Source organism: Cyprinodon tularosa, unplaced genomic scaffold, assembly GCF_016077235.1.
Source record: "Cyprinodon tularosa strain WSP-4 unplaced genomic scaffold, ASM1607723v1 ctg716, whole genome shotgun sequence".
NCBI lineage: Eukaryota > Metazoa > Chordata > Actinopteri > Cyprinodontiformes > Cyprinodontidae > Cyprinodon > Cyprinodon tularosa.
In genome coordinates this window covers 290,349-312,879 of record NW_024039470.1, presented here as the reverse complement: position 1 = coordinate 312,879, position 22,531 = coordinate 290,349, and the positions used below count along the sequence as shown (strand labels likewise).

The 22,531-nt window shown below is 41.7% G+C and overlaps 1 protein-coding gene across 2 annotated transcripts in view; it reads right to left on the bottom strand.

The window, feature by feature from the left end:
- prkcz (protein kinase C, zeta) overlaps positions 1-22,531 on the bottom strand; it is a 226,405-nt gene that overhangs the window by 124,170 nt on the left and 79,704 nt on the right. The window contains exon 1 of one of the 2 annotated variants that reach the window (XM_038269024.1): positions 1,191-1,396. The exons of the other annotated variant lie outside the window; for it this stretch is intronic. Within the exon in view, the coding sequence (XP_038124952.1) occupies positions 1,191-1,227 (37 nt within the window). The 5' untranslated portion in view covers positions 1,228-1,396. Of the gene's footprint in view, positions 1-1,190; positions 1,397-22,531 lie in introns of those variants that run through there. 2 annotated transcript variants of the gene reach the window in all.

Here is a 22,531-nt window from a genome sequence, read left to right as displayed (position 1 = left end):
AATTCTCCACAACAACGGATTTTTTTCTGCTACACCCGGCTACGCTGCTTCGCTTCTTCTTTTTCTTGTTTACTACTGGTGGTTGGCTTTGGTCGCAGTACCGCCACCTTCTGCTCGTGAGTGTAATCGCTTCGCCTATGAGAAAAAGGAGCAGCGCATGAACCGAACGCAACACACGCGAATCGAACCGAGACAGTTGAACCGAACGGTTCGGACGGTTTTCATAAACCGCTCATCCCTAATTCTATGAGATCCATTCTGGCCCTTTTGCTTCCATCTTTAAAACCGTTTAGATGGTTCGTTCCAGGACACATTTTCCCTGCTTTAGATTGTTCATACTTTTTGCTGTTTTAGAAAAACTGATTCACTCATTCAGTCATGCAGCATCACAAAGTTGGCAGAAAACTAATCATGAACGTTTCTGTTTGAGCTAAAAGCTAAAATGATGCAGATCTGAGGCAGGTTTACGCAGCTCTTAGGGAACGACCTCCATGATGCAAAGCAAAAAAAGGAGCATTACATTGAAGAAGCTGCTGGTTATCCTGGTGGTCGCTAAAGCAGCTAAAGCAGCTGAAAACAACAGAGCTGGTGTTAGATCGTCCCTTTCAGTTCCACAGAACTCCTCAGAGAACAAAGTCCTCATTCACTCATGTTCAAAGGAAGGAGCTGTGAGGGCTTCAGAGGCAGTCGGAGATCAGAACGTTCAGCCAGTGGCTGCATAGCTGGCCTCTCCTGTGACCCTCCATCAGCTCAGAAGATTAAGGATTAATCCAGAACATCACAGCGGAATGAATTCTGCAGGAACTGCGTGCTGAATTCATCATCTAATGTATCTACCGCCATGTTCTGAGGCTAACAGACGTCCCATCAGCTGCTCCCCTGCTTCTGCCACCATCTGAGACCAAAAGGATCCATCTGTGCAGCAGGCAAAAGGAAACATGGAGGAGAACCGATGCAGCAGCTGCAGCAGCAGTCAGCCAACTTCTACAGAACATTTCTCTGCCTCTTCCCCTCTGATCCGATTGATTCCTCTGATGAGAAACGGGAACCGATTCAAACTGTTTCAGCTTTACTTTCTGAAATCTATTCACCTTTAACACCTCATGCATAAAGACATCCTACTCTTGTTTACTCCAAACATCTGCGCCCCTATCAGAACCTAAGCTTGAAGACCATGTATGTTCTCCTACCTTTGATCCGAAAGAAGAAGAGCAGCGTGAGCAGCATCCCTCCAGCCCAAACTAAAGCCCTCCTTCATACTCTGATCTCTGGCTCAGTAACTCTCCTCCACGGCTGGAAAACTGTTTCTTTCTGCTCTGCTCTCTCCTCTCCTCCCTCAAAGTGCAGCCCTTCAGCCAGCTGCCAGAAATCCTTCCACAAACATCTCCCGCTCCAGAGCAGACTCTAGTAATCCTGGTTGAGCAGCAAATGTTCCGGCAGAAGACAAGCTGAGCAGTTTTATCAGAGCCGTCTGTCATTAAGCTGCAGTTTCAGCCTCATGTCCACAAGATGGCAAAACTGGCTTTGATTTCTGCAGCAGCCTCCTCTGCACCAGGCACTTCCAACCCAGATATGAACTAGTTTGACTCGCCCATCATAGCTGAGGTGTGGACCTGCCCAGAAAGAGGCTAAAGGTCACAGCTCTGCCTTTGATCTGCTCTGATTTCTAAGAATTACCACTGGGGCACCACAACCAGCCGATCCCTGCAGAGATAGATAAAAACTTCCTTTTATTTCCACATTATGTCTTCTTACACCCAGGATGAGGATGCTCCAGCCATAACTGCAGGTTTTCCACCTGAACAGGTTCTAATTTATTTTAGATTCTCTTCGTCGGCTTCCTGTTAAATCCAGAATAGAATTAAAGATCCTCCTTCTGAAATACAAAAAACCCTAAATAACCAAGCTCCACCTGATTGTTCCTAACAGAGCACTTCGCTCTCAATCTGCAGGTTTACTAGTGGTTCCTAGAATTTCTAAAAGTAGAATGGGAGGCAGATCTTTTAGTTATCAGGCTCCTCTCCTGTGGAACCAACTACCAGTTTTAGTCCGTGAGGCAGACACCCTGTCTACTTTTAAGGCTAGGCTTAAAACTTTCCTTTTTGATAAAGCTTATAGTTAGAGTGGCTCAGGTTATCCTGATCTATCTCTATAGTTATGCTGCTATAGGCTTAGACTGCTGGAGGACATAGGGACCCCTTTTTCATCATTCTGCTTCATTCTATCTCTATTCTCCCATTCTGCAGAATCTCTTAGTTCAATCTCTAATGTTCTGCTCTCTCTGTATTTTCTCAGAGTAGCTCCATCTGGTCTGTTCCTGTTTGGCTGTGACTCCATCCTGGGAAGAAATATCAGCTGTGCTGCTGCCATCAACACCTTTGTTTATAGATGCTGGAGATTGGCTTGTTTTTTAGTGTTTAGTCCTGTTGCTTTCATAGACATCTCAATGAATTCAGCTTTTACAGTGATTAACTGCATGTTCTCTCTTTGATCACTTTGAAAACCGACTATTAGCTCATTTGCTAAACTGTTTCTTTCCTAGACTGAGCCACTTATGGAGCTAGTTTACCATTACCTTTTCCAACATAGAACAAATTTACAGATCAGTGGTTCTGTTATTTTCCGTCTGCTTCTGTCTCCTCGAAATCCAGTCAGCCTCAGCAGAAGGCTGATCACACTGAGCCTGGTTCTGGTGGAGCTTTCTTCCTGTTAAAAGGGGCTTTTTCCTCTCCACTCTCACTGCATGCATGTTCAGTGTGACGGATTTCTGTAATGAAGTAATGCTACATGCTGATAATGTCCGCAGTGCTGAGTAGGATCTGTATTATAGCTGCTGTGTGGACCGAACCACTCCTCTGTTGAAACTGTGATGAGTGAGAACCCGTGAAGTCGAGTTTCTGCTGTTTTGTGGTTTGATTTTAGTTTATCCTGAAGCCTAAAACCTGCCAAAAGGAAGGCAACAGCGTAAATATGTTAATGTTTACACACTGCATACATACAGCAGACCCACTGTTAGTTAGGTCCTGTTAAATCAGGCTGACGGGCTTCACTGATCTATGGATAAAACAATCTAAAATAAAAGAGAACTAGTTTGATTTTCAGATTTTCCAGCTTTATAAATGTTTCCAGCTTATCAAAGTGGGGGATGAAGCAGATCTAACTGGTCAGTAATATTACTGCAGAGCTATAGAGATCAGGTCCATAACGGGAAATAAGCCATGACCTCCTTTACTTCAGATCTGACCTGGGCTGAACCAAGTCTGGACAGAATTAGGACCAGAGGAACATTTTCAGTTAGAAACTGCAGCCAAGTGTATGAAATATCAGAGGAGTTATGAAATATTCAATCATATTCAACCATTGTCCTCGGCTGAACAGTTTAACTGGTTTTAACTGGTTTATCATCCCCACATACAACAGAAACAAGAAACCAACTGCCGACACATCCAGGCTGATGCTGCAGATGTTCTCCAGCTGTGAAGCTCACCACCGAGCTGCGCTCCAATGGGAAAGTCCCAGAACGCCATCACTGCAGCCGTAGCTGGAACGGAAACGGTTCAGTTTTGGAGCGAGAGGAACACGTTTCCACCCACTGCTTTGAGGAGCAGTCAGAGAAATCAGACCCTTTAGAAAATCTAAAACATCCTTTTAAAGTCGAGCTGCGTCAAAAGTATCTGGAAACCTTCAGGATTTACAGGATGAAGCAGGAAAATCAATAGGAGCTATCTGGAGCAGGATAAAACACATTAATAAGAAGAGCAGCTCTATCCAGCTCACTGCCTCTGACCCTAATGCACCATTTTTTAGGATTACTTTTTAAAAAAAAACCTTTTCATTTGATATGGATTATTTTCCTTAGAAGAAAATTTGAAGGCTTTTGAAAACATCATGTTTTGGCATCTCCTAAATAAATTTTACTGGAAAAAAACAAAGATAATCCTTTGCAGGGTTTGGCACATGAAATGTTTGGTGATGAGGCATTATTAGAGAAACTACAACATCCATCAGTAACACTATTAATCACTCTAACACACTCCTCCTAGTAACAGCCGGGGGGGATTTTCCATTAGGCAATACTAGGTGGTTGCCTAAAAGCTGTTTACATGTATGGTTAATACAACTATTCGTTATTTGTTCACTTTAATGATGTTTTTGATAAGAAACAGTTTCTTAAAACGCCATCAGAACGCTTATAATATTAAATGTGTCTCAGCCCCCCCCTTCAGTGTCCACCATATTGGATCAGTCCATTTGCTGCACATGTTCAGAAAGGTCCAAACAGACAGCAGCAAACCATTTGAAAACAAACCATGCAAAGAGCAGTGTTGCCAACTTAGCGCTTTTGTCGCTATATTTAGCCACTTTTCAGACCCCTCTAGCACTTTGATTTCTAAAAAGCTCCTAGCGCCAAATCTAGAGATTTTTTTCTGCTACTGGAGACTTTGGAGACAACATCTAAAAGCAGCGAACTCTGCTCTCCAGAGCAAGTAGATTGGTAACCCCGCCTCCTGCTCTCCTCTATCTTGTCTGCTGTCATGATTCATGCAGCTATTATTTCATCCAAATGAAAAATGGAGAACAGATAAGCAGATCATGGCTTGTCTACAGTGAAAAGAAGGACTGGGTTATTTACTTTGGCCTTTTTGGAAACACAGGAAGGAGCAATCAGCTAAGTGAGCTTAGTGCTTGGAAAAAATCTTTCATTCCTTTAGAGACAGCATGAAAAGTCAGCTGAGTACAAAACATAGAGAGGAAAACAAGAAGAAAAGGGACAAGAAGAGAGGGACACAACCTAGAACAGATAATGGATGTCTATTCTATTTTTTTTTTTTATTATCATTATTTTTTTTCACAACAAAAAACATAAAAACAGAATAATGTTTCACTAAAAAAAGAAAATGTGATGGACAACTGCCGAAAACCCCTCAAGGTGCTTAATGAGTGACAGTCTACATAAAAAAAAAATATATTTCACCATTTCAGACATTTCAAAAACAAAATTTCTTTATATAAAACAATTTAAAATATCACTTAGACCACAAATCCATATGGAAAATTCAGACAACTTAGTAGCAGCAATTTTACTCATTACTCAATTTTGTTCTTTAGAAAGATCTGTCAGTGATGTGGGAAGTAAGGAGGCCTGATAAGATAACTACTACGAGTTGGATACTGGTGAAATTCATTATTAAAAGTAAAAATATTACAAAAGTGCTGCGGAAGTAACTTTTTTACAGAGTTATAGAGGAATAAAGCTATTTGAAGTTGATTCACTTGATAAACACTAAGAATACTTGCCTGAGCAGACAGTGGTTGGGAGGGACGTCTACGATTTACACAAAATATTAGTCTTATAGCTTCTGAAGTCGAAAAACAGATTCAAGTTTAGTTGGGTTGGTGCTAGCCCAAGCAACATTACAGTAATTAATATTTGGATATAACATTGAATAATATAACATAATTGCAACTTTTTTGTTAACTAGGTGCTGAGTTTTTCCTAGTATAGCGACCACTTTGGCTATTTTTGTACTTATGGTACTCTATTAACATTTCTCTAGCTGTATAATGGGTCTGTTTTATGTTTTGTCTTCTCTATTCAGAGGGCCCCCTGCCTGTCTTTGCCTAGGGCCTCAAATTTCCTAAATTCGCCCCTGATGGCCCCTCATGGCAAACATTACGCCTCACTACATCACACAGCTGCTCCGGGTTGCTGAGGAAACATCAACCCAAACGTTCTGATTACAGACAGGAAAAAGCCTCACAGAAACGCGTCCGACCTGCAGAACTTCACACACGTTAAAGCGTTTTATTTCAGGACAACAGAAACTGAAGCTGTGATGTTTGGGGAGTAAATGTTTGCTCTGAGCTGATTAAAGAATCTGCTTTAAGAGCGGCTCTCAGGAGAATCTCCTTCTGGACCTGGACAGGCGTTGCTCCCTTCTTTCCCTCCCAGCCAGTGTTGCAACAGCAGGCAGGTTGCACAAGCATTTTCTGCATTCCTTCACAGTGACGAGGGAGGACTACGCCACCGGCTGGAGACGTCTTTTATCAGCATGACCTTCCAGATATTCTCCTTCATGTGAATCTTTCTGCAGGAGCCTCGCTTAGCAGCTATTCTCTCTCTGAAGTCAGACCTTGGCCCAAAGCATAAAAAACAAGCAGTTGATTTAAAACAATATTTAACACTTTAAGAAAGAGAGCAGCTGCCGGCAAAGTCAGTATGTTCCCTATTTATCTCCTAGTTCAGCTTCTATATTTAGCTTTCTTTGGTAAAACTATTGAGGAGTCAAGTTTACCGACATTGTTAACATCCAGTAAACTGATTATATCTTAAATGCTGGAAATAGACTCACTCCCAAGGTAACGAAGAAACTGTTACCCGATTCAGATCCTTTATTGTTAGATTTAATGGACATGGGACGTTTTGCTAATTATAAATTAAAGAGAACAAAAATCACATGGTGTTCCACAAGGCTCGATTCTGGGGTCACTTTTATTGAACCTAGAATGAGTGTGCAGGATGGTGTTATATGCCTTCCACCTGATAAGCAGAGGCCCTTCCAGTCTCTAGAGCAGTGGCAGCTGGTCAATAGAGGGCGCTGGAGTGCTGCCCCACACATCTAATGACCCTGATTAAGACATTCTAAAAAATATATATTGTTTTTTTAATAAAAGATAAAAGATATTGATATATATTTTTTAGATGTGCAAGATAAATATTTAATCTTTAATGACTAGTAAAGAATCATTCCATTTTTGGTCGGATTGGTGACGTATTTCCGCCCTAGGCTGCAAAAATCATCGCCCATTGACTCTCGTTAAAAGTTGTCCATGCGCAGCAGCTCCTCTGCAATACGAAGGTATAGGAGAGCTGACAGGAAGTGTATTTGCTCACCGCCTCCCGCCACAGTGCATACGTTCTATGGGTGATTGACAGAGTTGGAGACGAAACGTCCTTTTGCAGGACCTGGTGTAGCTAGAAGGCTTGGCTAACTGCGTGCAGGATGTCAGGATCTGACCCAGCATGGATAAAGACAGGAAGGACTGATTTAAAGCACTTTATAGAAAAGGCAAAGAAGAATGAACTATCTGGGATTCACATGAAAAATAATATAATATAGCAGGGCTCAATGTTATAACCTGACTCCGCCAGATGGATTTGCTGGATTTACTCTGCATATCCATCTGGAAACCTTCCGTTGAAGTAATTTTGGGAAGGGGCGGAAATACTGGTTAGCTGATTGGCCTATGTTGGTGATAGACGGGCCAAATAAACCAATCAGATCAACGAAGCATATGACGTACTAACAGCCAGGCTACTCTTGCTGAAACCAGTCGGGAGAAGAGCAAAAACATCTTTTCCTCTGAGAAAAGCCTCCAGAGCAGTGTTTTGCTCTTCTTTCAGTGAAGAAATACTCTGTAATTCCGATAAAACTTGCTCGATAGCCATGCTAACGCTAGTTTCATCGGCTGAAGCCGCCATGTTCTTTAGACTGAAATGTCGCGCTTCTCGTTGCATCACACCTCAACCCGCCTCAAAGCCAACGCTGATTGGACGTTCGTTTGGTGAACGGCTCCAAATTTTCTTTAACGGAAAGTAGCCAGACTGATCTGCGAGTGAAACCTTGAAAGCTCGCGAGATCAGGATGGTCTCACGGGGCTATCAATGCTAACCATTGCCCGATCGCAAGTAGTTTTTATTGTTGAGAGAGTACAAATTTCATTGCATTTGCCAACCGGCCAAGTGCAATGATCGCAAAAAAAAAAATTATCACCCAAAATTACTTTTAAATCCCCGACATTCGCTTAAAAAAGGCACACAAGCGTTGCCGGCGCCATTTTTGTTGTTTTGTACACATTGTCGGCAATGTAGGCTTGAGTTCATTATTTGACGCATGCATATACACACCAGGAACCTGGAAACTTAGAAAATACTGAATTACAAAAAACATTTAAAAAACAAACATGTTTCATTGATATATATACAAAAATGAATATTAGGAACTATATTTATCAAACGTTATACTGGGCAAGTAAAAATTGTTTCTGGGCAAATGAAATGTGAAAGTCACTTGCCCGAAGGGCAAGTTGTAGGTCAACCCCTGTATAGTGGACTTTTTCTAGATGTTTGTTAATTTGCATAGTTGCTCTTAAATAAACACGTTCTCAGAAAATAGTTTTTATATACTAAGAAAAATTTAAGCTGACTAATAGCTTCTCCATTGTTAAACTGGAACATTATTATTTTAGATTTGGGACACAATATTTGAACATTGAAAACACAGATTTACCTTCACAGCCTCAGAAAGGATTTATGGACAAAAAGAAAACCTGGACATGAAATTATGTTTTTATAATGTTTTTTTTGTTGGTGACATTGATATGAACATAATAGTGTGATTATTGTTTGATTGGTTTTTGGTATACGTCTATTTTCAATTTATAGCCCCCCCCTTGAGAAAAATATCAGAGACCACCTGACTTACCTCGATGAAAGTAAGAACTGCAGACTTTACCAGAAAGTCTGGTTGTGTTATACAGAACTAGATGTGGACATTTACTTTAAGTATATTATTAACTTTTAAACTCTATGCCAGGAAAAAGGGATTTCTGATAAATCTGCACATAGTGAGAATAATGTATAATTTTTGTTTTCACATGTTATGTTATTGTGTTTTTATCTGTATTTGCAGCTATTGTAATCCAGCGTCTGAAGTTTGTTTAAAATGCTGCAGCCAGAGTCCTGACTGACCACGGAAAAAAAAACAGATCATATTAAACCAGTTCTGGAATCTCAGCATTGGTTTAACATAAAGGCACTGCAGTTTTATTTGGTTAATTAATCACTATTTAGAGCAATTTAACTAATCTGATGCTCCAAATGAGCTCTGACTGAAACCGGGAGAGGGAAAGAGGAAATAAAGTTGATTTTTAGAAGATTTAAAAATAGAACAGAGGCGATAAGAAATAAGCGGATTTTATTTTAATTGGAAACCAACAGTATGCTGATTTAACAAAGCTCTGTCTGCACAGCTCTACTCAGCTTCTGCAGACATTTCTGCTTCAGACTTACTGCTTAAAAATGGAACAACTAGAATCTTCATCCCTTTATGGCAGTTTAAAAAAGAAAAAGAAAAGAATCCATCAAAACTTTCATTAACATTTTTTACAAATGTTCTTTGACGCATTTTAAATCAATTTCCAGCAAGATCTACTCTCCCCATTACAGAAGCTGTGGAACATTTCTTCTTCTTCCCTGTTCAGCCTTTCTGTCCTCTAATTACCTCATTTAAAAAAAAAAAAATTTAATAAAAAAAAAGTTTTTTTGCAGACATATTAAAATTAACTGAGCCAGTAAAACCAGAACAATAACTAAAGTTATTACTGGCCAGGAGGAAGCTGACCAGTTCTGCCATTAAATCTACCCTCCAGCAAACTAAATCACACTGCAGATTCTCCATGATGAACAAATAGTAGGAGTGAGTAGAAAACTGTGTCTAAATCTGTACATTTTTTGCAAAGGATAAAACAAGGAAAAGCAGCAAACAAGCAGGAGCTGCTAATAAGAACAAATAAATAACCATCAGCAAAAAGACCACCTCCATGCTGGAGTTAAATGGTCCCTTTAATGGTTTCCTTGTTAGCACAATGCTAACGCAAACCTCCCACAGTCTGTAGAGCATGGTGTTGGTACTGTGATGATCTGGGCTCCATGGAAATAGACAAAATAATTATTACATAATTAGATTTTTGCTCATTTTGTCATTTAGCTTATTCAGAGAAGTGAAGCGCTATGCATCATGCTGTGCCCGTCTCCCTGCCAGCTCCCAGACCAGCGATGCGCTGCTCCTGCTGCTCTAGACGCGCTGCAGAACCTTTTGCTGCACCGTGATGCACTTCAACCATTGACTTTGCATGTAAACTGGCTGATTTTGCAGCCTCTGCTGCTTTAGGTGTGAACGTAGCATTCTGTTGTTGTTAGCTCGTGTCACGAGCACTCTGTCTTAGCTTGTTTCGTTCTTGATCCCATCTGACCACCTCGACAAACGGCATGCGCGTTTATGTGTTTTGAAGGCGTGGTTTCAAGGGGTGGTCTGAAGGAAGAGGCGTGGTTGTGTATATTTTTAAAAAATATAGCTTGCTGGAACCATTTTTCCAAGATCTCCTACAGCACCTTTAACTTGTGGGAAAAATTTTATATATTCATAAAACTCAATATAATATCAAACAGGGTTATTCACTGCTAGAAATATCAGTTTCCTGGTTATTCCACATAGCTGGGCTGAATATAAAGAAGTAAACCACCTCATGTTCATTTTCAGTGATTGTGACCTTGATATGTCATTGCAGTGTACTGCTTTTGTAGCCATAATCCATTAGCGTGCAGTGGGGTTAAAAAGCTTTCACTTCTAACTATAAACCGAGGACAACAAGGTGACCTGTTCAGGCGTGAGGTTCACTGAGCAGAGAAACGCCGACGAAAACAAGAGCCTGAGTTTTAAAAAGCTGCCACAGCAATAAGAGAGCAGACTGTTGTTAAAAAGAAGGACACCGATGGAGGGAGGGGGTAATAAAGAAGAGGTTGAATAAAGAGGGAACGCCACAGGGGAGGAGTCTGAAATGAGGCCAATTCAGTTCAGAGGAACTTAAGACGAGTTGGCTTGATGCAGCGCCTCGGCAGAGCTCGCTTTCTGCTTCGCCTGCAGCCTCGTCATCCGGCCGCAGCCAGACAACCATTGTTGTACGGCGGGTTTATGCCAGCTCAAGTGGCAGCCACTGGGGGATTATGCAAGAGAGCAAACCCTGTATGGAAAAGCCTTCTGAACAGATGTGCTCTGGTTAGCACCGTTCACTGCAGGTTCACCAGCAGTACAGGCCAGAAGCCCCGAATCCTGCTGGTCAGACCCAGAGCAGAGAGGAGACTTTACTGGGAACAACCCCTGAAGGCAACACTGCAGCCATTAAGGCTTTAATAATGCCAGGAGCCTCAAAGGCTGTCAGTTAGAAGGTCATGGATGCCAATGCATCTGAAAAGGAGAGGAAAAATCCTCCCCCTGCGACAGAAACACTCTGAAACAGGACAAAATCTTAAACGAAGGCTAAAAAAAGACATTTCAGCCCAAAATAATCGTTTGACAGAACAACAACTTTGAAGCAGAATTGCAGCTTCTGGGCTCCCAATAAAATCAAATCATTGTCTTCACAGTGATTCCACCATGTTGAAGCCCAGGCGCGCTGGAAGCTGTTTCAAGCGAGGGGGGCTGATGGCTGGGTTGGAAAACACATGACGTCATTATGTTGAGGGCTGTGGCTGACGTTTTTAACATAATATTGTAGGCCTACATTTGTCGCCAAAAACTGCCATTTAAAATGCATCGGAACAAAGCATGAACATTTTAAACTTTATTTCTTCTCTTTTAATCATTATATACAAACAACAGCTCCCAATCAACAGGATCAGGAATACTTGAATAAAACATGGCCTAAATATAGCCTAAACTGAGCATTGAACGTCTTGAAAGTCCATTCGACTATGGATATGGGGAATGATTTCATATCTGAAACAAAAATAAAACACACAAAAAAAAAAAAAACTAATTTCATATTTTATCACTAAATAGCTTAATACAGACATAAAATTTAGTGATATGCAGCCTTATTCTAGCGTAGACTTCTTCAGCCAAAGGACTAAGATGAATAGGCACATAAATAACGCTAAATGCGGCAGTATAGGGGAATTAAAACCATTTCTTACCTCGAAATAGTCAGAAATACGTTTCTGCTGCCTATTGCTAGCCATGCCTAAACGAATGTGAGGTGGCGGAAGCTTCTGGGGGAGTAGCCTAGTTTTTTATGAAATATTAAAATAATGAATCATTAGTTTATATCTTATACACAGCCCATCATTTTAATCACATATCAAACACAGTCTTTTAAAAAATAAATACATAAATAATTTCATGTTTTTAAGTACAATATTATGTTACTCCACAGCCCCCCACCATGGGGGGCTGATGCTATGACGAGGGAGGCTGCAGCCCCCGCAGCACCCCCCTTCCCGTGCCACTGTTGAAGCCACTCATTTATAAAGATAAAAGCTTAAACTTTTCTCTAACTTCGGAGAACGTTTCTGCTTTCAAACCGTTTCTAACTTTTTAGAGCTGCAGTCTTCAAACAAAGAGGAGCCTCATTGGCTAATTCTCCAAAACAAAGTCAGGGTCGGTAACCAAACTGTCGAGCAAAGCAGCATATCGCACAAGAGGAGCAAAGGAGGAGCTTTACATGCTAACTAAACAGGAGGTTGGAGAGGAAAGTGAAACTCTAGAAGCAGGGGTTGACGTTAAGGATTTTTACCACTTGCCCTTTGGGCAAGTGGCTTTCACATTTCATTTGCCCAGAAACAATTTTTACTTGCCCAGTATAACGTTTGATAAATATAGTTCCTAATATTCATTTTTGTATATATATCAATGAAACATGTTTTTTTTTTAATGTTTTTTGTAATTCAGTATTTTTTAAGTTTCCAGGTTCCTGGTGTGTATATGCATGCGTCAGATAATGAACTCCAGCCTACATTACCGTGTTAACATGCTTTTCAATCCTTCCTGCACATTCTTTTAAACTAAACTTTGCTTTAAGCTGTTGTGTGCTTGGAAAAATATAAATTGTAATGTAAAAAAAAAAAAAAACTTGACAGGTTAAAAACTTACACTACTACTACTCACCAATTTAACATGTTTAGCTCTATAACATTGAAATGCACCACTGCAATGTCTAATAGAAAACAATTTAATGAACATTTTTTAATGCATGACCTTCAGAAGACTGCCATATGATAGAAATATTTACACATACAGTTATTATTATTATTTTCCTAATCCCTGACTGATCATTTTTAATCTAGCGTGTGTTATAGTATAGATTAAATTCATCATCCAGCTGTTGCTCTGCAGAATTCTCTCCCCAAGAGCTGAATCACACCATCTAGTGGAAAATCCCGCGGCTTTTTCAAATCACGCGAAAAATGTGCACAAAACGTGGGTCGTTTTCAGCGAATGTCTGTAATTTTAAAGTAATTTTGAGTGATAAATAATTTTTTTTGCGATCATTGCACTTGCCCGGCGGGAAAATGCAATGAAATTTGTACTCTCCCGACAATAAAAACTACTTGCCCCGGGCGACCGGGCGATGGTTAACATCGAGCCCTGAGAAGCCTCAGCAGAGACCGGATCACCAACAACCAACCAGTGTCTACTGGTAGAGACAAACGCTCCACTCATAGATACAGAAATATTGGATTAGGGATGCAAAAGGTCAATTAATGAGTTCAACTAAATCTGGTTTATCTTATTGACTGACTAAAGTCGGGCATACGCTGTGTGATTTTTTTGCCCTTTTTGGGCACAAATCTTTTTGACCGGGCCGACTTTCATGCCTGATCATGCCGTTGTGTAGCTATACAGGGGGTAACAAGGGGCCATCAGCCTCTCATGACCACCTCCCGTTTAGGAATCTTAGGTCAGGGGAAATTGAAACATGTTTGAAATTCGGTGGTCCGTCGTAAGGTGGTCATTGGTAAATCCTCCTCTTGAAGCAGAGCTACGAGCCAATTTAACAGAACCTCCAGCGCTGCTTATGCACAAACAAGGGGGTTCTTCTTATTCCTCCAGACTGATGAGTCCCACCAGCACCATCTCTCAGCTCCGAGTCCAACGTGTGGTTTTTAGACGTACAGTGTGAGCAGGTAGATCGCATCAGAGCACCGGGTCACACAGTGTGAGAACAGACATCGTGAACTGTGAACTTTTAAACGGTTTCACCGTACAGTTTGAGCTGTAGCTGCCTGCAACGATTGAAAATATGGCAAAGTTTATGTCTGGCCTAAATTTATCAAATGGATGTTAATAGCTAAATCAAATTCTGAGTCCTGCATTGAACCCTTAGTTATTTTCCTGCCTTCTACTGGCTCTCTGAGAAACCTCTGGTTATGGTGAAGGACCTTATTTTGATTCTCTGTAGGGATCAACCGACCATCTTGGAGAAAAAATTAAACTTACTCTATATGCATTAGTGTGGGAGCTCTGAAAGTTACAGCTAAATGTGGAAGACAGACGGCCTGGATGCACTCAGATAAATCAGTTTCAGGTGTTCAGCGTACTAAGGTAAGTGAAAGTTTATTGATGACAGAATTTCCGCATGAGATTAATAATCTTTATGATAAAGTCTTTGCTTCCATGTTGCAGTTATGCTGATGTATTCCAGCAGGTGTGGGTTTACAGAGCAGCTGTGGATCGATGCGCCACACTAAACGCTGCTAATGCTACTAACAGTAACTAAATATATAACATCTACTTGGCAATAAAGCGGCTCGGATTCTGAAATCAACAGCAAAGACTGAATCCTAAAGTGAATCCATCCAAAACATGTCAAACTAAAGTGTGGAAGCGACACTGAGTCAGACAGCCAGAAATGGAAGAAGGTCAGAGTTTTCTCTGACTAACATGGGCTCAGCGGCCCACTCCGCACCCACAGCTTCCACTGATCACAGGGAGAAATCCACCCAGGCTGGAAGCTTGGAGCAAAGGCTCAGGGGAAATCAGCCGCAAAGAAAGCCCAGGATGATGTCCTGCAACGAGGAGGGGGGTCATTATAGCTTCTGCATTTTGCTTAACTTTTAGCTTTGACTATCAAGCCTAGAACTAAAACAATCTACCGTTTCAATAAACAGGCAGGAAGGGGAAGATCTGTTCTGATGTAGGAGAGCAGGACTGTTTACTGGGACACTGAGGAATGCTGCGTTCCCTCCGGCTGGCCTGAACTAAACCACAGACTGACTGTTTTAATAAAAGACAGTAAGCTCAGCTTTCAGGTTCATTAAAAGCTACTCAACCAAACTTATCAAAACAGAACAAATGACTGAATGTAACGTGAGCGGTGAGCCGCATACAGACGGTTTCCCTGCAGGAGTTTCGCTTTCAGAGACCTTCAAGGCTTCTCTGGCTCTCTGGTTGCTTCACCAAGCAGGAATTTACTCCAATAACAAAGAGAATGAGAGATTAAAGTGAGCTAGAACGTCCCGGTGACGGAGCTGAACCTGCCTGAGGTCAGATGTTCCCCAGCAGCAGATAGAGCTGGGCTCTCTGTGGGGTGATCTGCTCCATGGATTCATTAAGAGACTTCCTGGCTTAAAGCAGAGGGAACCTGGCCATAACTCGTCTCTCTGTTCAATCTCCTCATATAGAAGGTTCAGAAAGGCCCAGCTTTCTTTCTCCGATTGAAACAGGGCCTTTGGGTTCCTACAGTTAGCAGCCGTTGGAAACGATCACTAAAAGTCGTCTTCCTGCTGCCTGGTGATCGAATCTGATGGAACTAGAAGTTTAAATCACTGAATGAATCAGTAATTATGAAGTGAAATAAATAAAAATCTGAAAAGTGTGGCTGGCTTTTGTGTGACAGTGTAGGTACCAGATCTGCTCGGGCCCTGTGCATGCCAGTGACGTTCTATATGATTGAAAGTTGCCACATGACATAAAACAGTCGGGAGCATCTGAACTGTTAGCGTGTTTAATAATTCATGAAGTTTTACTTGATTAAAAACGAAAAATATTTGTTTATAGTAAAAAAAATAACTGCAAGAACCTGATATAAAGGGGGAGAGCTGGGTAATGCTGTGGCTAGCTTTGCTAAGTAGCTAACAGGTTAGCCTCTTTTAGCTCAGTCAGTTAGCCATGTAAAGCTACACTACTTTTAACTTTGTGTCAACACCTCTTTGTTTCCTACATGTAGAATAAATGTTTTCTTTGTCTAAAATCTCTACAAAAGTCATTTCTAAGATGTTCCAGTTGTCCTTCCTGCTTTCAGATCTTAACAAAAAGAATAAAAATAAACTGAGACTTTTTGTGTCACCTTGTTAAATAGCAGAGCTCAATCTGTCTTAGAAGGCAGAATGATTGTTTTCTACTTTTGGCTACTTGAGATTGCGGATTAACCGTAAAATACCAGCAAATATGGGTAGTAATATATGCTCCAGAAGAGAAGTGATTCTTAAGAAAAGGATGGATTAGAGTTTGTCCGAGTGGAGTTGCCATATATTGCCTCGAGCAGATCTGGTACCTACACCATCCCTAAATGAAATGTAGAACGAGCAGTCCGGCCTTCAGACTGACCTGGTCAAGCTGGGAGGATCTGAGTCACATTGCAGCTGTTCTGGTTCTGACCTGAAGCCTGAATAAAGCCTGAATAAAGCCTAAGGAGCCCAGCAGGGTGTTATTACTTCAGCAGTAGTATCTAGGTGTTACTGTATTGTAAGGTATGTCTCGTACCATGTCCGTTGGTTGTGCTGTTGTTTTTACATCTCTTTGCAGGTGATGAAGCAGACTGAAGATGTTTTATCATTATCTCCCTTTTATCTCTTCTTTCTTTCATCTTTTCTCCTTTTTTCTGCTTTTCCTTTCCTGTTCTACTTACATTGCAGTGTCCATATAAACTGTTAAATTCCCTGCATAATTATAATAAAGCTATTTATATGCATAAATCAAGCAGGACACTATGGCTATAGCCGTACTGCTCCGCTTGTAAAAGTGAAATCTGTTGGGCTCTCTTTGGCATCAAGACAATTATTCTTATTGCCACATTGCCAGACAGGACACAGTAAAAAAAAAAAAAAAAAAAAAAAAAAAAAAAAAAAAAAACAATAACACGGGTGGATTAGAGTTTATCCGAGTGGAGTTGCCATATATTGACGTCATAAAAATGGGCAGGGCCCTGAGCAGATCTGGTACCAATACCATCCCTAAATAGAATGCAGAACTAGCAGTCCGGCCTTCAGACTGACCTGATCAAGCTGGGAGGATCTGAGTCACATTGCAGCTGTTCTGGTTCTGGCCTCAGAAGCCTGAATAAAGCCTGAATAAAGCCTAAGGAGCCCAGCAGGGTCCGGGAGAAGGTTCTGGTCTGATTTAAAGCAGGGTTAGGTTCTAGAACAATCCTCCAGAGCTCCAATTAACCAAACATCTAGACCTGAAGAAAACTGACCTACCAGGACATGGAGGTCCACAAGGAGGACGTTAATTAGAGAAGCTGCCGTGAGGAGCATGCTAACCCTGGAGGTGCTGCAGAGCTCAGCGGCTCAGGTGGGAGAATCGGTTAAGATTATTTTTATAGAAAACTGGAAAAAAGGAAACTATAGAGAAAAGTTCTGAGTCTTGTTAGATGGTTCTACCAACCATGAAGGAAAACCAGTGAGCTTGAAGAGAATCTGGTTTAAACCGTCTGGTTTATTTTATTTCTCATCACGCTTTACTTGTTGTTTTACCAGATCAAACAGAGGGAGGGTTGAGGCTGGGAGGGGAACCGAACAGGGATGTAGATCAACTGGAGACCGAACTGAAGGTAAAAGGTTGGATTAACAGAACTAAGTGGGCTTGAACTGAAACCCGTTTCTCTCTTGGATTTAAAAACCTTTTTTTCTCACATTTATGGAAGAAGCCGAGAAAAGAAAAAAAAATCCTCTGCATCAAACCAAACAGCCTGGATGATTATTTTTAGCGCAGGCACTGCTTTCCTTTCAGCACTGGAGAGGCAGCAGAACAGAACCCGGTCGGTATGATGCAACTCACCCAGAAAGGTAACTGGTTCACATCCCAGAGAGGTCAGCTGGGCCCAGAGAGCTGGTACCAGGCCCGGCTGCAGCTTTACCTCTGGATTCCTCACATCTCATCTGTGACTAAGATTTATCGCTGATGAGTCAGAACTTTACATCCTCTCCGTCTGCCTGCGTCTTCTCATTTCCTTCACATAGCTGCCTGAGTGTTAAAGCCTGGCGGCTCTGCTGGACGTCATGGACAGGGACAGCAGTAGATCAGCCCATGATCACCTAAACCAAGCTTCAGCACCAACAAGCCCAGAACCGGATCCTCACGAAGCAGTTAGAGGTCCTTCAACACTGCCATTTAGACAACAAATAGAGTCCAAACTGGAAACCAGCAGCCTGACTGCTCATGCTGATGCAACGTCCAAAGAAAACATCTTAAAAAACAAGTATCAGTGTAGATAAAACACACATTACTCTTATCAACATTAAGAAAAAATGACTATTAGTAAGAAATCATTCATGACCTTCAACCTAAAGGTGAATAAGCTCCTAAGTTAATCATGAAAAAGAATAAAAATAATTATTTCCATTGTGATTACTTTTGCCCAAATATAGTAGCCCCTCCCTCCTGCCATCTTCCAGCAGTGACGTCACGGTGCGGTAAGCCTAGCGCCATTCTCCCCTATTTACAAGCTAAATCAATGGGAACTACTAGACACATCTGCAATCAACAACAATTATTGAAGATTTCCAGAGGACTTCACCATTGAAATTCACCAGAGCTATAGTGAAACTGACAATGCCCATGTGCATGGCAGCTGGATGCTGGAAAAGAAAAGAGTTATTCCACCTTTCTGATTCCTGATCCTCCACGGACGGGTTGGTCGTTGGATCGCCAACTTGAAGAGGGAGGATTTGCCATCGAACTTCTGGCCAGAGAAAAAACCCGTAATATGTAGCCAACATTTGGAAGAAGAATGTTTTCAAGATGACTTGGATAATAGCGCGTTGTGACAAACACCAGATACAGCACTGGGACTTGATCAACAGCTGATACCGCACCGTGACGTCACAAACCAGTAGGTGGCAGTAGTGTTCTTTGACATACATGGATGCCTCCAGTAAAGCACATTCACATGAAAATTACTCTGAATTAAAAACACTGATCAGTTATTGAACAGTATGGAATAATTTCATATTTAAAGTACTTTCAGAAGTTTGAATTCTGAATATGACCAGACTTCTCCTTTAAACATTCACATATCAGAGTGTGTTTGATGGAGCTGGACTGAAATCACTGAGCTCCTTCTTAATGCTGGTAACTGGAATTCTCATGGACAGAAAGGAACAGAAACCAGTATAAAGAGCCACTTTATAATGATGATGTAGGCTCAGCATCCTATCATAGATAGACTCTAAATGTCTGTATTCATCAGCATCAGCCACCCCTGCTTCTTCAGTCCATCATGAGAGGGTTTGATCTGATAGCTGACTCTAAAACATCAGAGTTCATAGAAATCTGGAAAATAAACGAGTCCTAAGAGAACAGAGATCTAGTCCAGTAAAAAGCTTTAATGGACACAACATCAGCCTGAAAGCCACTAGAATCATCCCATCACCAAAATATATATAAGCTACTGAGTTTCAATGATTGTTAAACAGGAAGATAATCAAATATAAAGACTACAGGCCCTGAATCATCTGACGCTTTTCTGTTCCTTCTTTAACTCACATCCAGCTTCCCTCCTACCTGCATCATCTCCTCAGAGGAATCATGGCTGCTATCTGTGTGATTCATAAAAGAACCCGCTCTGCCAGTAGCACCCCTAAAATCCTCATTTGGGCCGAGTGGTCACTTAGACTGCAGGGAGGCATCATCATAAGGGAATAAAACCCTTCTTTAAACCTTCAGCTGCTTCACTTCATCTAAAGTGATAATCAGCTGAAGGACGATGCAGACCTCAAGTCCTCTTTGTCGGATCTCTGTAGCATTTAGCTGACTGCAATCATTTCCTGCAGATATCCTGACAACTGGTCAACTGGAAAAATGTTCAGTTTCTTTCTGCACCTATTAATAAAACTTTAAAATCTTTATTCTTATGGCTCTGGTCCATATAGGCAGCATTAGTCAATGATGGCTGATAAATCAGTCAGTCTGGTTTTAAGCAACAGCTTGGATGGATGGATGGATGGATGGATGGATGGATGGATGGATGGATGGATGGATGGATGGATGGATGGATGGATGGATGGATGGATGGATGGATGGATGGATGGATGGATGGATGGATGGATGGATGGATGGATGGATGGATGGATGGATGGATGTCTGTCTGTCCCTCTGTCTGTCCCTCTGTCCATCTCAGGGCATTGTGCCATCAGCCACAATGGATGATTGAGCTCAGTATAGAGGCTGGGTGTGTCGGCGGCTAAACAATGGAGCGCCGCTGTGCCAGACTAAGAGCTCCGCTGTCAAGGAGCTGATTGAGAGCTTCAGAGCTCCAGCCTTGGCAGAGACCAAGCTGAGACTAAAGCTCCAAGGAGCAGAAGAGCAAAACCAACAGGAGGCCGAGAGAATCTCAGGCTTTTAATCACTAACTTTGTTTACAGGTTGGATTTTCCACAGGTGGAACTGAATTTACTAACTGCTGACTGCAACCCAGAGCCATCTGTTCCAAAGTGATGGGATCCACGTTCAGGAGGCTGTAGGAGCATCCCTGCTGCTCCACTGGCAGAGGAACAGAGAACATGTGGGTGTGCTGCAGTGCAGCAGGGAGTCCTGACCTGTTACAGAACCACAGCTGCTATTTCTGGAGCCAGGGATGGTCAGAGGTGCAGAGGAGTGCTGACTGCTCTGGATCCACCATTAGTGAGAACCACAGCAGACAGCTGACATACGACACATGACATCCTCAGTCCGTCCTAATGAGCAGCTCGTTATACACAAGCTTAGTCATAGAGGGGAATGTTGATGGACAGATCTGCTGCTGCTGCTGAGGATGATGATGATGAAGGAAAGGTTCCTAACTGGCGATTATGTCAGAGGAACTCAAAGAGATCAGAATCTCTATGAAGATTTAATCTAGTAGAATAATGGATGTTAGAGCAGTGATAAAATTCTGCGACCACAGGGATTAGAAATCACTCACACCTCCAAACACGCAGCCCCACACATCCAACACTCCTGACTTTATGATCATCACATCACATCAGCTTTAGGCCCTTGGGCAGCGAACAGGAAGGCAGCTTTTAGTCTCAGTGTTGGTGATTCAGCTGCAGCAACATTCAACCAGAAAAAAATCAGCAGAGGGATAGAAACCACAATGAAAGAAACACACACTGATACATAGTTATGTCAGTTACAGTAGCAGCCATTCAAAATGGCCCTTCCCAGTCAAATGGCAGCCCGCTTCCCTGCAGCTCCCAGCATAACCCGTCCAACTTCCAGCCACTTGAGTGGCCCCCTTCTTCTCCTGGGTGTGCATTTTTTTCACTCTGACTCCACCCTTTCACTGAATTACAGGGTCTGACCAGGAGATGGCGCTTCTCTTTAGATCCTAATGTCCACAAGTCATGACAGAAGGAATATTTTAGTTCAAAGATTGATGTTTAAAAATGAATTGTAGGGGACCAGCCAAGGACCCATCAAGGAAAGTGGGGACATTTTGAATGGCTAGTACTGTAAGTGTCAGCCCTTGGTTTAATCTTCAAATAATAAAGTTCTTAGTTTACTCATAAAAACTTAACTAGAAAAACATCCATCCATCCATTTTCTGTCACACTTATTCCAGCAGGGGTCGCTGTGGGACGGGTGCCTATCTCTAGCTGTCTATGGGCGAGAGGCGGGTCCACCCTGAGACTGGTCACTACTCTATTGCAGAGCAACTCAGAGACAAACAGGACAGACAATTTAGAGAAGCCAATTAACCTATTCATGTTTCTGACTGTGGGAGGAAGCCGGAGTACCCAGAGAAAACCAACGCATGTTCAGGGAGAACATGCTAACTCCATGCAGAAAGACCCTGGGTTGGGAATCTAACCCAGAACTTTCTTCTCGCATGCTAACAGTGCTCCCCACTGTGACGCTGTGCAGCCCTAACTAGTGAAACATGTCGGGTAAAATTTAAAATCCTTTCTCCTTCTGATAAATATTTCTGAACCGTTTTCTGCCTCAAATACAGATTAATATCAGATGATAACCAGCTAACGTTTCCTGGAACCTCTGCTAACGTGTAGCTGTTCATTTTACCTGCTGACCTCTCTTGGTGATAAAACCTGAAACACTGAAGGACATTTGCTCGACATCCAGGCTGTAAGAAAGACTTTTGTTTTCTTCAGTCCAACAGAGTAATGTCTACGTGTCTGTAGGGAGACAGAAGCACACTTCAGCAAACCGCTATAGAATCTGTTCATCCTTCCATCCGGTTATCCACCGATGGTAGAATTATATTCCGCAAACCAGCCAGAGCCGTGAAAGGGTAAAAACCACTGCAGTTTTTTTCCCAAAACAAACAAAATCCTAATGCTAGCCAATAAAATGACTGGTCTATTCCAATATAACATGTTACCTAGTAAACAAGAAAATACTAATGAGGATTTTACAGATGCAAAATCCTTTGCTAGAAATAAACCCAAACCCTCTTTAAAGGAAAAGTCATATTCAGAATTCAAACTTCTTAAAGTACTTTAAATATGAAATTATTGCACGCTGTTCAATAAATGATCAGTGTTTTTAGGTCAGAGTAATTTTCATGTGAATGTGCTTTACTGGAGGCATCCATGTTTGTCAAAGAACACTACTGCCACCTACTGGTTTGTGACGTCACGGTGCGGTATCGGCTGTTGATCAAGTCCCAGTGCTGTATCTGGTGTTTGTCACAACGGGCTATTATCAAAGTCATCTTGAAAACATTCTTCTTCCAAATGTTGGCTACATAT